The sequence below is a fragment of the Sinocyclocheilus rhinocerous genome, unplaced genomic scaffold, assembly GCF_001515625.1.
Source record: "Sinocyclocheilus rhinocerous isolate Xijiao unplaced genomic scaffold, SAMN03320098_v1.1 scaffold712, whole genome shotgun sequence".
Lineage (NCBI taxonomy): Eukaryota > Metazoa > Chordata > Actinopteri > Cypriniformes > Cyprinidae > Sinocyclocheilus > Sinocyclocheilus rhinocerous.
Genome location: NW_015642789.1, coordinates 200035 through 213642, shown reverse-complemented (window position 1 = coordinate 213642; position 13608 = coordinate 200035). Strand labels below are relative to the sequence as shown.

General features: G+C 35.7%; 1 protein-coding gene across 2 annotated transcripts; it reads right to left on the bottom strand.

Moving 5' to 3' along the window:
* Positions 1-39: 39 nt before the first annotated feature.
* On the bottom strand, positions 40-12267 carry LOC107756377 (CDK5 and ABL1 enzyme substrate 2-like). Of its 2 annotated transcripts, XM_016573434.1 has the most exons (10): positions 11744-12267; positions 10208-10300; positions 8051-8128; positions 6337-6433; positions 5960-6140; positions 4870-4967; positions 4422-4528; positions 3649-3853; positions 2981-3082; positions 40-1634 (listed from the first exon to the last, which is right to left on the bottom strand). In XM_016573434.1, exons 1-10 carry the CDS (start codon positions 12265-12267, stop codon positions 1539-1541), a joined length of 1581 nt encoding a protein of 526 aa, XP_016428920.1. In that variant the 3' UTR covers positions 40-1538. The 2 variants fall into 2 exon arrangements, with proteins under 2 accessions (XP_016428920.1, XP_016428921.1); XM_016573435.1 differs by lacking the exon at positions 40-1634 and having other exon boundaries at positions 2862-3082.
* Positions 12268-13608: the final 1341 nt, after the last annotated feature.

Genomic DNA, 13608 nt, shown 5'->3' with positions numbered 1-13608 from the left:
GGGGGTGTATAAATTGACAAAAACTTCACAGACGAGTGAAACAATTAAAGACCTCTTTATAAATGCAAATAGAAAAAATGACAAAAACACAGCATCTACACAGTGCAACAGATAGGACCCTGTGAACAGTTCAGTCCAAACTAAAGCCATGCCGCCCAATAAACACCAACATACTGTGGTTTCCGGTTCAGTGTTAACCCTGTTGGCGTTTAATCAAGCAGTGCAAACTATCTTCACATCATTCTATGACCTACTGCTAAAATAGACAGTTTTGAAAAATAAATCTTTTGGAAGAAATTCATAAACAAACACTCACAAAAAACACAGTATTCTCATGCAGAAGGTCACAGGATTCCCTCACAGTGCTTGTACCCTTCCACATCCTCGAAGCTTCCGCGACAGTATCACAGGAGTGAATGTGTTCACATACAGTGAGATTTCAATCAATATGTCACACGCTTTTCCAGCCGGATCTATTGTCACATTCATAACGTGTCAAGATGTGTGATTACTCGGTATCAAAAAGATTAAAAAGACAAGATGTGTGAAAAACGGTATGGCAGCAGAACCATACTGACAAATGTAATAGAAAAGGCACTTCATTCTTCAACGCTGAGTAAAGATTTACACTTTGAAGGAATAGTGATGTACGATTACCCACACTTCTCTCCAATTCAAATACCCTCTCATAGTTGATAATTTGTCTCAGAAATGTGAATTTTGACCAGTCTGAATCCCTGAGGGAAAGCAGCAAATGCACCATACAGAGCCATCACGTTAAAAAGGATCACCACTAGATATGTGCTTCTGTTTCTCAGTCCAAAAAATAAAAAATAAATTCCAAAATTCAGATGTAAAAACAATGTTGCATATTTCTGGTAATGCTGCACACTGTGATACTGTCCAGGTTCTGAAAGTAAACATAGGCCACTCTTATGGTGTATAAACATTTCCAAAGAAGAATATCAGAGATAAAATATAAGACGATATTGTATGAACACTAACCAAGAAGACTCAGAAAGGTTAGGTCATATTCAACACTGCACAACACAAAACAGACTCACTCGGTCAAAGGAGGTGGCGTTTCCTCTGTGACCAAATACACAACAGTTTAATATACAGATGTGGAGTTATTTGTAAAACCTACTGTACTGTTTGAAACGTGCTCAATCAATGTTGCACATAAGATAAATAGGACACAGTAGGATGCAAAAAAATGAAATATTTCATCACTGTAATTGTCACAGCTGTGCATTGATACTGAGAAAACCATAACCTAAGACTTCTGTCAAGACATTCAAAAACACTTGCATCTATAAGAAAAGACAAGTGGTAAACAGTTTAGTTTCTCTAAACATTTGATTAACTGTTTAAAATGGCACTCACATATTCAAAATACTTCTTTACATTCAACACTACCTAAAATTAATTGCGGAGTGTCTAAAAGAACATTACATCACTGTTAAACCACAGCCAAGCTGGTAAATGTTAGATGACTTAAAAAAAAGAGAGAAAGAGATAAAAGCACAATGTGCCCGTTAAATGTCATCTCTAACATAGAGTGCCTGGCTGGATACGCATCGGAATGCCACACATACCCGAAAACTCATCAAAAAGGGAAGAAAAAAAAACACCTATGTGAAAAGACATTAAAAATATATTCAGTATTCATAAATTATGAATTCTAATAAAATTAATGTCCATAAATAAAATATTGCATAAATAAAGTTGTGCGTTAGAAAAAGCTTTGATCTATGGTGGTTAATAAGCATTTGTGGTATTAAAAAATAAAAAGAAATAAATGGATAAAAATGATCAGTGCTTAAAGGAACACTCCACTATTTTTGGAAATAGGCTCATTTTCCAACTCCCCTAGAGTTAAACAGTTGAGTTTTACCGTTTTCGAATCCATTCAGCCGATCTCCGGGTCTGGCGGTAGCACTTTTAGTTGTAGCTTAGCATAGATCATTGAATCTGATTAGACCGTTAGCATCTCGCTCAAAAATGACCAAAGAGTTTCTATATTTTTCCCATTGAAAACTGTTCTGTAGTTACAACGTGTACTAAGACCGACGGAAAATGAAAAGCTGCGATTTTCTAGGCCGATGGGTGCAGCAGGCGCAATGATATTACGCAGAGCCTGAAAATAGGCTAACTTAACCAACGTGACCACCTGCTTGCACAGGGAGCGTGCTGGGGACTATTTTCAGGCGCTATAGGTCATTTGGTCAAAAATAAAGGTCATTTGGTCATATAGGTCATTTGGACATTTGGTCATTTTTGAGCAAATCATTTTTGTCTAATCAGATTCAATGATCTATGCTAAGCTACAGCTAAAAGTGCTACCGCCAGACCCGGAGATCGGCTGAATGGATTCGAAAACGGTAAAACTCAACTGTTTAACTCTAGAGGAGTTGGAAAATTTGCTTATTTTCAAAAATAGTGGAGTGTTCCTTTAAAGTAAGCCTCTCCATAAATGTGTTTGATTGATAAAATCAGTTCCATGAAGGACATAAACAAGTGAAGATGGAGTGCTAAGAAAATTCCATTTATCTATTTAATCAATAAATAATACAAATAACCTTCCCGAACTGCCATAACACAAGAGCGTCATCTCTATGGTCTACAGGCAGCTCTTAAAGGGATAGTTCACCCCAAAATGAAAATTCTGTCATCATTTTCTCAACCTCATGTTGTTCCAAACCTGTATGACTTACTTTGTTCAGTGAAACCTAAGTAAAATATATTTCAAGAATGGAAACCAATGGGAACCAAAACGTTTGGTTATCAACATTATTAAAAATATTTTCTTTTGTGTTCTGCAAAAAAAAAAAGAAAGAAAGAAAGACAGACATTCAGGTTTTGAACAATATCAGGGCGAGTAAATTATGACAGAGTTTTAATTTTTTGGGTGAACTATCCTTTAAGGGCCCTCTCCATTTCAGCCCTGCTGCACAAGTCTGCGATAGTGAGGCATGACCTTGCTGTCTGGGAGGTAGAGTGCCATCTCCAAGGCAACCAGAACCGTGAACTCCAGGGAAATCAACTCCTTGCTATTTATTCGGAAACGCTCCTCCAACCTCTGTTCAGGATCAGGCAGATCAAAAAAGAGAAGAAATGGGTTGGGTGAAAGAGAGAGGGAAAGTCAGTACATAAATCATATTAAAAAAATAATATGACCAAGAAAACATGAAGCATATGTGACCCTGGACCACAAAACCAGTCATAAGGGAGAATTTTTTGAAATTGAGATTTATACATCATCTGAATAAATAAGCTTTCCATTGATGTATGGTTTGTTAGGATAGGACAATATCTGGCCTAGATACAACTCTTTGAAAATCTGGAATCTGAGGGTGCAAAAAAAAAATCTAAATACTGAGAAAATATCAAAAATTACGTTTTGATATATTTATGGTAGGAAATTTACAAAATATCTTCATGGAACATGATCTTTACTTAATATCCTAATGATATTTGGTATAAAAGAAAAATCGATAATTTTGACCCATACAATGTATTTTTGGCTATTGCTAAAAATATACCCAAGCGACTTAAGACTGGTTTTGTGGTCCAGGGTCACATATACCTATAAAGAACAGTTAAGTCTCTGAATTAAATGAACATCCAAAGCAGTAAGACACTTACATCGATCAGCTGCTTGACCTCTTGTTTCTTGAGGTCGCTACTGATCTTGGCAGCTAATAAAACGCAAGCAGCAGACACCAGCTTTCGGTTGTGCTTGTTCAGCCTCCCTTGCAGAACCAGCTTCTCAAAGTAAACATAAGCCATTGCTATGGTAACCGGCTGTAGGCCACACTCTTCGCTCACCGTGCGCATCTCCCTTTTCAAACTGTGGTGGACATTAAATAGAGGAGAAGTAGTAGTTTGTGAACTTAATTAGGACCAATTAACAAGATGCCCATGTTGTATGTTAATTCATTCAGCCAAATCTAAAATGTGATTGTGATAGTGCTATGTGCTAAAAGACCCCATAAAAATAGCTTCATGGGCACCATTTCTTTCCTGTGTTAACATGTTTTCTATTAAACTAGATATGCACTCAGTAAATTTCTGTCTGATACAATAAGTCGATAATTTTTTAACTGTAGCCGATAACTGAAAAATGGTCAATATTAATATTCAATTCAATATCATTTTGTGTAAAAACAAAACAAAACAAAACATTGGAAATAAAATTAATAGCTTTAAAGCAAATTTAGGCATCTCAACATTATAAAGTACAGTATGAAAAATACATATTCTTTTTGAGATTTGCAAGATTTGTTTTTAAAGATGATGGTAAGTCTACACATAGAAATATAAGAAATAAACATGCACAATTAAATTTCCTAACAGACATGGTCCTAAACCAAAACAAATGAAGTATTTAACCATTTTAGTTTACATAAAAACTTTACCTTCTGATTTTGCTGAGTGTCAGCTTTATGTGAGGAAACTTCTCCTTGAATGTCTCATTCATGTCTTTCTTCAAGTCAGACGGTTTCACATACTCAATAACTGTAGTCTGGAGGGGACAAGGAGAGTCATATTATAGGTGTCGTAAAAAAAATGTTTTTTTTATGGCTGCTAAAACACTGGTGACTGAATATTCAACTTTTACAGCTAGAGCCTAGTCAGCTGTGATACATAAGATATCATGCTTCATGCCTTTATGGGTAACCCTTAGGGTAATCACATGACATGCTGATGTGATCTGATATAGGTCATAAACTGGGTTCAAGGATTATGAATCACTATCATGCTGTAGTGCAACTCAGATGTCCTTGCAAAGCCTTTTCATTGGCATCATGTTAGAAGAGATTATTGAAACGGTGTTGGTTCAAACTGTTCAATCAAGGAGCTTACCACATAAGATGCGAAAATTAAGACTCGCTTGTGCTTCCCACAAGGCCACTGGGGGTCACTGAGTAAGTTGGGGTCATAGTCTGATAGCTCGTCCACACCTACCAAGAGTTACAACATTAAACACATTTGTTTTTCTGTTTTTTCTTTTTTTTTTAAAGAAATTAATATGTTTGCTCAGCAAGGATGCATTATATTTATCAAAAGTGAGTTAAAGGGGTCATATGATGCTTTTTTAAAGATCCACATAGTGGGGTAGATATGTGGGGGCGTGTTAGAATGAGCCGTTTTAGGGGGGCGTGGCAGAGTCTTAACTTTGATAAAGAATATCTCTTTGGTTTTGAGACTTTAGTCTTTGCAACTTCAGGGATCTTATCTATGCACAATCAGCTTGTAACACTCCAAAGAGAAAGGAAAACTTGAAATCGCATCATATGACCCCTTTAAGCCATTCATAATGTTACAAATGATGTCTATTTTAAATAAATGCTGTGCTTTTGAACTTTCCATTCATCAAATAATTCTGAAACAAAATGCAGTTTCCACAAAAATATTAAAGGGGTCATATGATGCAATTTCAATTTTTCCTTTCTCTTTGGAGTGTTACAAGCTCTTGGTGCATAAAGAAGATCTGTAAAGTTGCAAAGACTAAAGTCTCAAAACCAAAGAGATATTCTTTATCAAAGTTAAGACTCTGCCACGCGTTTTGTAAAAATCGACGCGTTTCAAAAAGGCGGGGCATAGAGGAGAAACAATAATGTACAGTATGTGGAAAATAATGTGTTTTTTAAACTTTAAACCGCATAAACACATTTCATTACACCAAATACACAAAATAATGTTCTTTTTAGCAGCATCATATGACCCCTTTAAGCAACACAACTGTTTTCAACATTGATGATAATAAAAAAAATTTCTTGGGCAGCAATTCAGCATATTAGAGTGATTTCTGAAGTATCATGTGACACTGAAGACTGAGTAATGATTGCTGAAAATTCAGCTTTGCCATCACAGGAATAAATTACATTTTAAAATATATTAAAATAGAAAACAGTTGTTTTAAATTGTAATAATATTTAAATAATTATCTGACCATGTAACACACTAGTATCTTGTCCAGCTGCGCTGTTGATTCGAGAAGGTGTGAAGTTCTTCTGCCCGTTAATACGGTTGCGAGACACTGGCATCGGAGCTGTACAGATGTCAGGTGGGCCGCTGCTCTTCTGCCTGACCAAGGCATTAGTTGGAAGCAGAAAACGGGCATATGATACTGTCTGCAATGCAAAACATTCCAGGGCTATCAGTATAAACACAAACATATGCATTGCGTAAAACACACACCCAGTGACCCGGTACTGCACCTTGCACAATGATGCTTTAAAACAGACAGCAATACTACACCAAATAAACAAACAAGAAGGTTTCTAAGGCACATAATCACGTCTTTGCTCAATCTTCTTAGAGGAATACCTTTCCAAAGTCCACCTCCACTCCCTCCAGTCCAGGGACCATATCAACTCCCCCACCAGAAGAGTGTCTCTGTCTCTGGGCTTCTAGTTTAGAGTCACTGCAGAGGGTAGATAAATTATTAATAATCAGAATTGAATAACACTTCCCTGTACTGAAATAATCTCTTTTATTCAAATATTGAGATAAAGAATCCTCTGTCTTATTGCTGTTTGTCTGGTGCAAAAGACACCAACAGAGTCTGTTAATATACTAGCACCAGGCTGCAGTTCACGGTTTATAAGCTGGTCTATTTGTAAATACAGTACGTCATTATATTAAAGCTTAAAATGATACAGCAGCACATCTTTAAGAAGTGATAAAGCACACTGACTAAATAAAAAAATTAAATAAATCATATTTCTGTGAATTATGTGATTGGGTGTATGACAGGTGGACAAATCACTGTGATCTCTGGACTGCCAAAACCAAAATCTAATCACTCACTTGGAGTTCTGCACAAAGCTGGATGACACATTATGCATGTTATTTACTGTATGTATGTACATCTAAATCTTACATTAATGGAGCCATATAATATATTTATATTATTTAATTATTTTCCCAGATGTCCACTTAAAACGTTGAGGTTTTTCAAATGTAAAAATGTAAATTTTACAGTCCCTTTTAATTATTCTTTTTTTCTGCTGTGCCATTAGGAAACACCTTTTTTCAAATGTGAAAAAGTGCTTTGCTCCTCTAAGACTCATGCAGCTGATTTTCAGTTGGGTTACATTTATCCTATGTATCCAATTCAGAAAATTTAATAAAGCTTTAATAAAATGCTCTTTTTGGACTGGGGAGGATGTTTTGAGTTTTGCGAATTACAGCATATTTGCATACTACATCAAAATCCCTTTTTAAAAGATCAAGGAAAATTTGATCCCACATGATATGAAACCATGTGAGGTAAACTGAAGATCATAAAATATGACAAATTTAAAAGTTTGGGGTCGGTAAGAATTTAATGTTGAATGAAGTCTCTTTTACTCACCAAGGCTGTATTTATTTAATCAAAAATACAGTAAAAGCAGTAATATTGAGAAATATCCCTACAAAGAACTGTTTTCTGTTTTAATATATTTTGAAATGCAATTTATTCCTGTGATGGCAAAGCTGAATTTTTAGCAGCCATTTCTCCAGTCTTCAGTGTCACATGACCCTTTAGAAATCATTCTAATATGCTGATTTGGTTCTCAAAAAAATTTTTTTTTATTATGTTGAAAACAGTTGTAAATATTTTTGCAGAAATCTGGCGATGTTTTTGTTTTCATGATTCTTTGGTGAATATAAAGTTCAAAAGAACAACAAGAATTTGAAACAGAAAACTTTTATAAATGTCTTTATGGTCACTTTTGATCAATTGAATGCACCCTTGCTGAATAAAAGTGTTAATTTCTTTAAATAATATCTTACTGACCCCACATTTTTTAACAGTAGTGTACATGAAAATAATTTATTTGAAAACATCAGTGCAATTTTCACACTGACCATCCGGCTTTGTGAAAATCCCTCAAGATATTTTCTTCCATTACAAATTAATAGGCTAATTTAATTTGGAACATCATATTTCAAAAAAAAAAAGTAGAAAGAAAAGAACAGATGATTTGTCCGTCCCTCATGTATGGGTTTGCATGATATGAAATGAGTTGTTTGGCTGACTGTGGTGGCTTTGTACCTGATGTGATAACTCTCTCCATAGGGCAATACAGAGAAAGCAGCACACAGGGATCTCTTGGCACAGATCAGCACAACCCTGCAGGACACAGATGTCAAGTGCACACAGAACATCAACATCAGTACACCAGCCATGTTTACACCACAACAAGTGCATATGGGTCACAAGTTGCAGCACAAAGCAAATGGGAGATCTTATAGCCCTGGAATGACATTGGTGACAAAATGAGCCAAAAAAAAGTCAATCCATTCTTCATGATTAAATTAAAGCAGCATGTAGCTTTCTATGTCGTAGCAGATTGGTCAACAGGACCAAATCTAATTTCAACAAACCCCGTCACATTTCCCAGGGGGCTGAACAACATCACAATTATCAGGTCAGCACAGGCTGGGGGTGAATGTAAGTGAAGGCATGATTTCATGGTTGATGATGTAATGCATGTTGGGTAAAAAAAAAAAAAAGAGGGGTGTATAATTCTGCATAAAATACAAGATCATATCAAAATAACACTTGGTCTTTTTATCTTCTGAAAAAAATCTGTATAAAATTCATCAACAAATAAGGTTGTATATAAATCATATGTTATAATGCAAAAAAAAAAAAGTCAAAAGAGCCAACTGGGTTTACGGCACGTTTTACCAGAAGAGGAAAGTAAGTTGGAGGGAGAAAGAAAAGGAATCAGGGAGGAAACACTTTTGAAAGCTTTTATCTTACGTAACTGAATTTCATTACATTTTAATGGTTCTTGCCAAGGTGCAGTTCTACTTTCAGAAAATGCCATTTCTATATAAGGTTCCATTCAAGATTAATTTAATTCAGCCCAGTTGTTCCTCGTATAGGCAGACATATCTATCCCGCATTATCTCAGTGAGTACTTATGCCAGTTATTAAGTTAACTAAGGAATCACAGAGTCCGTCTGAAGCTGCACTGTTTCACTTAGCATGAGAGCACACTGCAGTTATATAACAAAGAACTTTATTGCCTGAGGAAACAGTCCAGCATCCACTTCACCAGCATCTATTTTTTATATTCACCTTACCTGACATGAGCCCAGTATGGGACTATCGGAGCGCCTCCATCCTACAAAAGTTATTTATAAGAAAGTGCTAATAAAGGACTAGCCTAACAGAGGACCAATTATATTTAAAAATAATTTCTGAAAATTAAAAATAAAATAAAAATGCATTAAACAAGATTGTTAATTTAAAAAACAAACAAACAAACAAACAAAAAAAACTAAAATTGATAGAAAGTGCTAATAAAGGATCAGCCTAAATTAGGGGTCTTCAACAGAGGAACAATTATTGTTTGAAATAATTTCTAAAAATAAAATAGCAGTTATATAACAAAGAACTTTATTGCCTGAGGAAACAGTCCAGCATCCACTTCACCAGCATCTATTTTTTATATTCACCTTACCTGACATGAGCCCAGTATGGGACTATCGGAGCGCCTCCATCCTACAAAAGTTATTTATAAGAAAGTGCTAATAAAGGACTAGCCTAACAGAGGACCAATTATATTTAAAAATAATTTCTGAAAATTAAAAATAAAATAAAAATGCATTAAACAAGATTGTTAATTTAAAAAACAAACAAACAAACAAACAAAAAAAACTAAAATTGATAGAAAGTGCTAATAAAGGATCAGCCTAAATTAGGGGTCTTCAACAGAGGAACAATTATTGTTTGAAATAATTTCTAAAAATAAAATAAAATTAAAATAAAAGGTATTCAACAAATTTAAGTTAACTTAAAACTAAAGTTAATAAGTTAATTTAAAAAAATTATAAGTTAAAAGAAGTTCAAATTAAATGTTTCATTGTCCTCCTTCATTAAAAGGTATTCAAATTAATATGTAGTGTATTATTTTGAATCAATAATGATTATGTAACAGTTAAATTGGCTTTGTAATGCAAGAATCAAAGTACGCAAAATTGCAAATACGTTACTATGGTAACTTATTATTGGCCAGGCTCAAAAAGCAACTCCGTTTTATTTGTGCTCTAAGGCTCCTTAGCTTGAAAAAGCTTGAAGACCCCTGGTCTAAACTGATTTTGCATATACAGATTATTTATTCAAAAAGATAACAAAACAAATACAGCTCCTCCTCACAGGGAAAATATTTCCCGAACGATATCACACCTGCCATCTCACCTGCTCCCTCGAGTGTCATACTGTCTCATACTCTTGATGAAATGCACCTTCTTGGAAACCTTTGGCCCTGGAGACCCAGAGAGGTTACGTGTCCTGCAACAAGAAAGAATGTAATAAAATTTAGAGCTAAATACATGTGACTTCAATTTGTATACACTTCGAGAAAAACTGTGATGGATTAAATTGAAGCAAAAGCATAATCTTTCAGCCTTTGACTATAAATAAAGGCTTAAAGGTCGCCTGTCCAGCATCAGTGCATCAGCAGACCTTACATAAAAAGATGAGAGGGTGAGGGGGAACAGAACAGGAGAGAGATGAAAGGCAAGAAACAAAAAAAGGCAAACAGGAAATGATGTGCACATGTACTGTAGTGAGATCATGAGGCTCGGTTTACATGCAGATAAAGCTTGTTATGACTGGTTGATGATGGCCTTGGCTATACTTCTTTGACTGACTCAGCAGCCCCCTTATTATCTACTCTGACAGCAGTGATATCTTATCATCATAAACCTTCCATCTGTTCTATGGGTTTCCCTAATCACTGTCTCTGTTGTCACAGTTACAAATGACTTTTAAAGGCAAATGCAAAGGCAAATAGGATGGAGAGCTCACTCATTACCCTGCATATAACTGTCAAACATTTCTGTTACTCTTAATGATTAATTAATAACTTTGTTCAATCAGACAGTACACGCTTTTTCACAACTTCTTTGGTTTTTAATTTCATTACGTCCCTTAATTTCGCCCAAAATAGCCAGATTCATGAATCAATGAATGACTCCTATAATTCGATTCTTTTAGTGAATCACAAAACATATGGCGCGACCAGAGTAGTCCGATTTCTGAACGAATGACTCTTATGAGTCGGTTCCTATCGAGAATCACAGTAAATATCTGAGATCTAATTACACGAAATGTCTGATTCTCGAATGAACAGATACACATTATGGTTTTGGATTTATTTTTCCAAACATTTTTCATTTAAAGTACTGCAAAAGAAAATGCAACCGTTATTTATTCGAAAACAGAAGTCTTTATGAGTCCCACCCCGACCTATTCATCTTAACAGGTCTCAAAAAAATGTCGCAGAAATATTTCCAGTCAAACTCATGTCTAGAAAACTATACCTCTCTTCAAAGATGAAAATGAAAGTTGTAGACAATAAGGCGGAAGTCAGTAATTCCTCTTACAGATTTGTTATTGTTTTGTTTTGTTTCTCGTATTGTAATATGTACTGTTTATAATACTGCTTCAAAAGTCATAATCGAAGGTAAACACTGGTAAACAACAGGCCAGATAAACATTCTATCCACATATCATAAAAACAAAACCGTGAAACGATTTGGGAATAAACATAGCTTTCATAAACAAATATAAATTCACAACTGTTAATGACAGATGCCACCTGTACAAATGAAGGTTGCATCACACATTTACTCCATATTTGTTATGAATGGTGTAATTTGTGCATACAATGCCAGCCAGAGAATAACGAGTGTCATTGTTTGCCAACCTGCATGACAAAACAAAACTCACCTTTGGCGCGGATCAGGAACAGGATTAGAGCCCGGGAATTGGCTGGGTGATTTACTGGATCCTGAAAACGGATTCAGCGGTCCAGAGGTCGGTGAAAGCGGGGGTGCCTGGACTGACAAAGAATCTGTTCGTCCATCCTCCGTGAAAACGTCGCAGCTCCCTTGAATAAATGCTGGAGGAGGGCTCAGAGGACCAGGGTAAGTGTTAGTCCTCGGTAGAGGGGTCGCTGCTCCCCCGCTGATGGATGACACTTGGGTGAAGGTTCCGTAGCTGATAGGTGTCGCCAGAGGGGGACCCGTCACCGCCGCCGCGCCGACATCCACACACAGGCTCTCGGCTTCCCTGGGGCCAACGATTCCATTGCTTAGGTCATAAACCGGTCGTCCGTCCAAAGATATATTGGTGAGAAACAACAGTGCTGCTTGTCTGCGACGGGAATCCCGACTTTTTCGCAGGTGTTCTTTGTGTGGTTTGGCTGAATTAGTCCTAGGACAGTCGCGAGGACCGCAAGCAGCGGCCGCCATTCTACTGTGAGTAAGCTAAAAGCAGACAGACCTATTAGACCGGCTGAGGGAATGGTCACGCCCCCTGACACCCTATTGGTTCAAATCCATGACACGTGCATATAAATGAGTCTTTGTCTCAGCGGATTGGACGAGAGGTCTTGGTTCATAAATTTGTACAATAATTTTGCTTCAAACGTACAGGAGTACATAGGATAACAGACAGACATTTGCTGTCTTTGATAAATAATGAGAATGATACTTGAGTTTAATAATTTTACATGTTTGTATATTATATTGGTAACACTTTACAATAAGGTTCCATTAGTTAATGTTAGTTAATGTGTTAACTAACATGAACAAACAATGAACAATACATTTATTACAGTATTTATTAATCTTTGTTCATGTTAGTTAATGAAAATACAGGCGTTTATTGTTAGTTCATGTTAATTCACAGTGCATTAACTAATGTTAACAAGCACAACTTTTGATTTTGATAATGCATTAGTAAATGTTGAAATAAACATTAACTAAGATTAATAAATGCTGTAGAAGTATTGTTCATGTTAACTAAAGTAGTTAACTAATGTTAACTAATTAACCTTATTGTAAAGTGTTACCATTAGGCCTATATCAATTATATAATAGCCTATAAAATGATACATTTATTTATTAAATCAGCATTAATTTCACCCTTAACTATCAGAAAGCACCCCTCTGTATTCATCCTATCTAATTTGTTAGGGAACATGTTTGCCTGAACAAATGTACACAATAGCACAAATAGCAACAAATCTTCACAAGCAACAAAAACAACATTTTCTTGAATGTGGTATAGCTAGTCTTGGTCAGCGCAATCAATCATGAGTTTTCATTTATGCAATTTCTAGTTGTATTCACACTGTAATGTTTGACAAGACACTGCTCTGTATGGTAATGACACAATCTCTTTATATGCTCCACATGATGCTGTAAAATTCAATGCTGGTTAGCATAAGCCTTTGCTAAGCTCTAAGTTTCAGCACAGCTCATTACAGGAGTTAAAGTATTGTATCTATACGCTTCCTTCTGTTACGTAAATATCCAGTGTGACGTCTGCAAAAGCTCATAATGAAATAGGATAAAGAAAAGGAGGGGGGAAGGTAATTTCTGGATTCTTCATATAAAATGTTGGCAGCAGGAGCATAATCATAATTTCTTAATAGCCTTGCAATAATATTCCTCAGAATTATTTCCTAAAGAATTACCTTTATGTTGTTTAAATACATATCCAAATCCATAAAATGCATTTGTTTAAGATTGTTGAGGTAATGAATGGCTGAGATTACTATTGCTATGTTGCAATACACTTGCAGTTCC